At 30.3% G+C, this 7,528-nt stretch overlaps 1 protein-coding gene across 1 annotated transcript; it reads left to right on the top strand.

The window, feature by feature from the left end:
• Window positions 1–903: 903 nt before the first annotated feature.
• On the top strand, window positions 904–5,048 carry LOC143913657 (uncharacterized). Its single transcript, XM_077433559.1, has 5 exons — window positions 904–1,028; window positions 1,152–1,948; window positions 3,378–3,541; window positions 3,991–4,320; window positions 4,442–5,048. Exons 2-5 carry the CDS (start codon window positions 1,157–1,159, stop codon window positions 4,833–4,835), a joined length of 1,680 nt encoding a protein of 559 aa, XP_077289685.1. The 5' UTR covers window positions 904–1,028; window positions 1,152–1,156; the 3' UTR covers window positions 4,836–5,048.
• Window positions 5,049–7,528: the final 2,480 nt, after the last annotated feature.

The raw sequence follows: 7,528 nt of genomic DNA, 5'->3' as shown, positions 1-7,528 counted from the left end.
CCTGCATATATCGAAAAGTAATTAACACTTAAAGAATGAAATATATACATGTATTTGTATTTAGAATCATATCATATATATAAAGACGGTAATCTGTGTGTGTGTGTGTGTGTGTGTGGGCTTGTGTGTGTGTGTGTGTATGTGTGTGTGTGTCCTAACGCTCTCCGAACATAATGAATGAATCGATAAAAATCGACAATAATACTATTAATTTGTGATGTGTAATAAATACTATTCAACGCTACGAGGTCAATGACCGTTTGTGTATAATCGGAAAATTTTACATTTTGTTGTCTTTAATTAACATTTTGTTAACGCTAACTTTAAGAATTGAAAATTATTACAAATAAAGAATTGAAAACTATCTATGAGAGTCTACGAAAATAACGGTTCCGGTTCCGGATTTTTTTTTAGGTTTATACGAGTATATAATAATTTTATACCCATGCGATGATGTTTCATCGGGCTATTCACTAGTCGTATATAATAATTGTCTAATGCGAGTGTGTAAAGTGCGTATTGATGTTCGCTAACACGTTCCGTCTCTCTTTCTCCCCTTGGAATCGTATATCGTAAAAATAGACGGAGCTTGAATTTTTTTTCACAAACATTAATTAAATTTTAAATTATTAATTCCATTGATCCGAATTTTGATATTTTACCGAATGCACAATTATCTGCACAGGCAAATAGTAATATTTAAAATATCAATATCGGTCAGTCGGAAATCCTGCTCCTCGGGCCGGCCCTGAATCCGGGCCCTGAAAATTTACATCGAACCTCCCTCCCCCCACTCGTCAGCCCTGTATATATGCACATATGTAAATACATATATTTCGTGGGTCAATAACTGAATATATGATAAGATTAAGGAATGATATAAAATATAGACTACAATTCGTTTCAGTGTGAATTTAAAGGTTTAATATATAGTGCTGTGGTATGTGAAGTGTGTATATGTTATAAAAGTGAAGTCTACAACATATATTTAAGTAAAACTTCGATATTAATTCAGACGTGCAATATATGTAAGAATATACATACGTACAAATGTAGTAATAACAAAATTATCCAATATGATAATTGATTAATTAATTAATTATTTTTATTAAAATAGCATAATTGTGAAAATAAATTTTATTTCACTTCAGGAAATATGAAAAACCACGAATTATCCAAAAAAATAGTGATGTTTTTAATCTGCATTACAGCTCTATTTTTTGTTGGATCTGTAAAAGCAGTTGACGAGATTAATGTTTCTTGTCCATATTTGTATAAAAAAGTCGTGATTGAGAATACCACTCTCTGTCTAAAACTTAAAAAAGAGGAATCATACATGAACAAATATACTGGATGTAACGGAAACGCTGTTCCTATCAATTTTTCATACTTGGTTTCTTCAAATAACATCAAGACATCCACAACATTATATTGGACAGATTACCGGCGCGCGTATGATGATGGGCCCATCATCAAATGGCGTCATGGGGACCCAGATATGGGTCAGCCGTTGCTTTTAGACCTGGTCGATGGATATAGCGGGTATCAAAATAAAATAAACACATCCGCATCAGCGTGTCTAGCCATTGATATAAAATCACAAAAGTTTGTAACACGAGATTGCGATGACAAATTATATAGATTATGTATAGTAAAACCAATAAAACCACATTGGTCGTGGGAACCGGATGTATGCAAGATAAATTTTATATATTTCGATTCTCCAAGACCAACTTGTCTTTCAAAGACTATTGACTCTAGTGAAAATACAATTTTTCAAAGTGGTACTCGAAAAGAAGCTGAAGATGCATGTAAATTTGGAAAATTAATGGGAAAAGGTTTTATTTACAATCCCATATCAAGATTTAGAAACATGAATATACCTTTAGCAATTCATAGTGAAAATAATATTTTTATGTATCACAATGGAGAAATTGCTGATGAAGAAGTAAGTTTTTGTTTATATGTTATATATGCTTACATTATATTTTCATATTAAACAAGAATTGGATATGTATTTAATAAAATAATAAGTAAATTACTTGTCAATTTTTCTAACAGTAAACATGTCTTACGTCTTGTTATGAAAGAAACAAATAACATTACATATGTTACACGACAATTGGTTCAAGTCCAAAAGGTTCAACGACAAAATGTACCCGAAAATTAGTGCACTGACAAAATGTACCGGCGACAAAATGCACCTGCGACAAAATGTACCCGCGACAAAATGTCCACTAAATAATGTTCAAGCGACAAAATGTTCAAAAATCCTAAATTTTCCTATTTTAATGGAAAAAGTAACTTTTTATTGTATTGTTGCGTAGGGGTGGGTGGAGGATCCAAGTAAAAGGCCAACAGTCGTTTCACAGCATTTATTGATGATTCAGGAGATACACGCATTGCCAGTGCTAAGTCCAGAATGACATGATATCGCCTACGTACCGCCTTATAAAGGGTAGATCTCTCAGGACGCCTAATCTGTTTACCTGTTGTATAGTCACGTATTCGGATATGTGTTTCCACGACATTGGGTCTCCCCATACCGATTCTGAGAAATAACTAATAACGGTCATTGTTTAGCCTAAATGCACTTAGAGTCCAGATATAATATTTGGAAGTATGTAAGTGCATGCATTTAGTTAATCCGATAACAGATATCCGTTGGTCTAAGTACAATTCGCTCAATCCACGGCGTACGTAACAGTATTATATGTTTAATCGTATTGCAGATGTCATTGAATTAGTATTTTAATGTGAGTATTTTTTTTCAATTTAAATAAGTAAATATTGGATACGGTTGAGAACACCAGTCGCGTGAACATTTTGTCGCGGGTACATTTTGTCAGTGCACTAATTTTCGGGTACATTTTGTCGTTGAACCTTTTGGACATGAACCAATTGTCCCCCATTACATATACCATACCATACATAGCAGGCATACCATAGATTACACATTTGATTTTTTTTTAATTTATACTTCAAATTATAATACTTAGTAAAAGTTTTCTATATCCCTATTAAAAATCGAACAAAGATTAATTTGTAGTCAAAATCTTGATGTTCATGAATATGTACATTTGAGATTATACATACGTACATATGTATATGTATGAATGTATTTAAAATCAAATGGTCAATTTTAATGAATATGTAATTTTTAAAAATAAATTAATACTGAACAGATTATGTCAAATTTAGTTGAAAAGGTCACCCCCGTTACCTCACATGTATGTATGTATATACGTTCAAAAATTCATATGTACTGACGTTTTAATGTAAATGCAAGTCTAATTCACATTATGTTTCTACGCTAAAAATGAATTTTGTTTAATCTATGTAATCCTTATGTTTAAATAAGATAAATTTTTATTTAGATTACAGATATTTACCCAAGCTTGACGAAAAAATTTCTTTCTGTGAATGAATCAGGCAAGCTAAATCTCAGAGATCAAAATTTTATCTACGATGCTGTTGTATGCGAATATCCTGTTGAAAAACCGAGAATGAGTTTAAAAATATATTCAAATTTTGTAACAACGTAAGCGATAAATTATAAAATATTTGTATCTATTCTACTTAAGTAAAATATAACTAAACTCATTTTTATTCAATTTTATACCCCTTCTAAATACACATATGCAGTGTGTTTTTAATAATGCAATGCAACAGAAAGGTCCAAAGCGTGCCGTTCATTGTTCAATTGTTCGCCTAACTAAATAATATATATATATATATATATATATATATATATATATATATATATATATATATATATATATATATATATATATATATATATATATATATATATATATATATATATATATATATATATATATATATATTATTTATGATTCTGTGATATGGATAATGTGTTAATTTGTCACGACGCGTTTTATTGAATTTTGGAATACTTATTTTGTAAAAATAACGTTTTTTTACTTACGAATAATTTCGTGAGCATTTTATCAAATTTACTATTTGCAGATGGAAACTGTTCGTCTCCATTGAATGCGAAGAAAGCATCCTAGTATCACCATCTGATATTATCTGTTTTACTGATTCTGCAAGATTTTATCCGACCAGAGTCAATGTAACAAATTTGAACGAATTATCACACTTCAGCATTGAGACTGGTGCAGATGGATATTACTGGTGCATCAGTAATACTACTAAATGGGAATATAACATTAGTCGTAAATTTTTTTTCGTTAATAAGATTCAAGATTTGAAAGAAATTTACGATGTCGAATTCAATTTCCCGAAACCAATAAATATATCTGATGTTGAAAATCATTACTTTCTGCAGCTTCAAAAGTAATATACATTAATTCCATATTATATTACTTTTATTCCATATTATATACATTTATTTCCATATTATATTACTTTTAAACTACTAATTTAATAAAATAATTTCTGGCTTTTAATTTCACAGTTTATTTAAATCATATGAACGGGAAATTGATTTGAGTAAATATATTCTGAAAAAAGTCTATATAAATGGAGGTGTTATTTATCGCTGTAATATTTCGTACTTCGACATAAATGACCACGGAAGCATCTATGTACATATGCAGTGGCGGACTGGGACTGAAATCAGTGCATGCCAGGAGTCAAAGGGGGCCCCCCCAGGGTTAAAAAAATTTGTCCCCCCCCCCCATATAACAAAATTTTCTTCTTTCCACCACGCTAAAAATCAAGGGGAAAAAATAAATGAAATTTTCAAAAATGGGAATAAACAAATTCAGGTACAAGAAAAATGGCAAAAGCAAAATAGATCCACAAATTTCATTCTACAGATATTTCGTTTTAACCCTTGTCCTGGGTAAATAGAATGCGGCATAAAAGCGGCTTTTACTTTCGGTAGAAAACAATCAGGGACGTCATTTCAGCTTTTTCTTGGGGGGGGCAGGCAAAGATTGGTCAAATTGAATTTTTTTTCAAAAAATCTTTTTTATATCAGAATAAAAATGGAAAATATCCTTTACCTTATTGACTTATAAAATATAAAAAAAAGGAACTTATTTTTGAAAAAGTAATTATAAAAAAATATTATGTAAAAAGAGAAAAAAGCGCCGCAGGCGAAAATTTTTTTCCACAAATCTTCACATGGTCAACATTAATCGACCATCAAACTGAGTCATCAAAAAACTATCAATTAACTTAATTTCTACCAACTGTCTTTTCACTTTATCTATGTACATATGTAAGTACGTAATAACAATAGATAAATTTTTGTTTTGTTTTTCTTCAAAGCACATAACAGCGATTATTTTATTAGTTACCCAAAAATAACATATGTACATAAGAAATAAACGTAGCATTCATAGATCCATAGTATCTCATTAATCATTAAATTCATAATATTTTCTAAATTCACACTGTTCCTTAATTTAGGGGGGCAAGTGCCCCCCTATGGCCCCCCCAAATTACGTCCCTGAAAAAAATGCATAATATTTTCAATTAATGTTAATCGAAAATCGGGATTTTGGGGAGGGGGCCCCTATCCTATATTTCTATTTACATGGATGTGTCTAGATTAAGAATAGATTTTATATTCGGAAACTGTTTAAAATTGTGTATTTAAATCTTACTATATCATCGAAGTATAATCAAATGTTATTTTGAAAGTATGGAGTAAATTTAAATCGTTGTTTGATGATTAATCGTCTTATCAAAATTCCTTTAAGCAGTTCTGTTTATATTATTCACGAAAATTTGTTTATTCCCATTTATATTTCAGTAGTTAGTTGTTACATAGGTATTGGTATATACATAATATTGACGTTGGAAATGGGCCCACGCAAATTTTGAAACTTACACGATTCGAGCCTAATAAAAAAAGTTAACCGATCCTTGGGCTGTTAAAGCAGGTATTAGTTGTTTGTGTATATAGTAAGAAATTTGTTTTGTTGAAATACCCAAACTTTAGGTCCCAAAGTTGCAATATACTATAAATAGTTAAAAAGTTATTTACTTTTACTGAGGGCCCATATTTTCTAACTGATAGTGGGGCCCACATGCCATCGGGCATGTTCGCTTGTATGGCCAGTCCGCCACTGTACATATGTCTGAGATAGTGAGAATTGACAGCCCACTTTGTTTTGCAGACAACAAAAGTATTGTTGTTGCAGGTAAAAAAGTGTACCTTTGATTTGTTTACATTCATAAATATGAACTTCATTTGTTTTTCAATTTCATTGTTAGATGATAATATCCCACTTGAAAATGATTACTCTGAGGAATGTAAATATGCATCAGATTGTCACCACTGTAAATATGAATGTGTTAAATCCGGCAAAATTAATCGATACGGCTGGGAGTCAAAATGCCCTCAAACTAAAAACGAATCATTTGTACCAACTACAGAAGTTTGTACAATTTTATTTTATTTTCTAAATATAATATATTAATAATATTATTTGATTCTTTAATGTTATATGAAATATTTTACCGTTTTCAGTTTAATAATAAATCAGGAATACCAGTATTTACTGAAAGCATAAATCTCCATCCCGATGGAAATGTTACAGAACGCAACGAAGTACAAATTCATAATGTTATAATTTTATTTTATTTTCTAAATATAATATATGAATAATATTATTTGATTCTTTAATGTTATATGAAATATTTTACATTTTTCAGGATGATAATCAATCAATAAAAACAATGGCAAAACTTAATGAACAAATAAATTCCCTTCTCGATGGAAACTTTGAGAAAAGCATTGAAGAAGAAGACATTCATAAAGTTATCGACGACTTAAATCGTATTATTTCAACAGAGAATGTCCCAAATGAAATAACAAAAAAATTAGATGAAATTTTATTCAAAGTGGACATAAAGAATAGTACATTCTATTATTCATCAAAACATATAATGGTTGGAGTTGCAGATACTGGAGAGCAGAATGCCACTAAATGTATACTGGTGAATAATATTACTTCCGATGATATGTCCAATAGTAACTTATCGATCAATGGGAAAGGTAATTGCACCACAATTCGTCATTACACATTATGTAGTATGTGACAAATTTTTTAAAATGCTATATTTCGCTTATTTTAGCTAATTTGAATTGCGGAACAGAAGTAACAAATGATACAGATATCATGGTGGATATATCAAATTTAAATGGAAAACTTGTTGTAGCAGTGATGGATAAAGAAAAATCTTTTCAACCGGATCAAAACCAAACTTACAAACTTACTCAAAACCAAATCAACAGTAAAATTATCAGCATATCTAAAACGAATAAGACATTATTCAATGATACACAATATGATATTCACCTAAAGTCGAATGAAAATAAATGTGTGGAATGTGTATTTTGGGATATTGATCTTAATAATAAAAGGGGAGGATGGTCAAGTAATGGATCTAAAAAATATTATCTTAAAATCACAGGAATGGTCACGTGTCAATGGAATCACTTAACTCATTTTGCACTATTAATGCAGTCCGAAAGAAACAATGATAATCATTATTGGATTCTTTCTGTTATCACTTACTGTGGGTG

Source organism: Arctopsyche grandis, chromosome 6, assembly GCF_051622035.1.
Source record: "Arctopsyche grandis isolate Sample6627 chromosome 6, ASM5162203v2, whole genome shotgun sequence".
Lineage (NCBI taxonomy): Eukaryota > Metazoa > Arthropoda > Insecta > Trichoptera > Hydropsychidae > Arctopsyche > Arctopsyche grandis.
The sequence above is the reverse complement of the archived record's forward strand: the minus strand, read 5'-3'. Positions and strand labels throughout refer to the sequence as shown.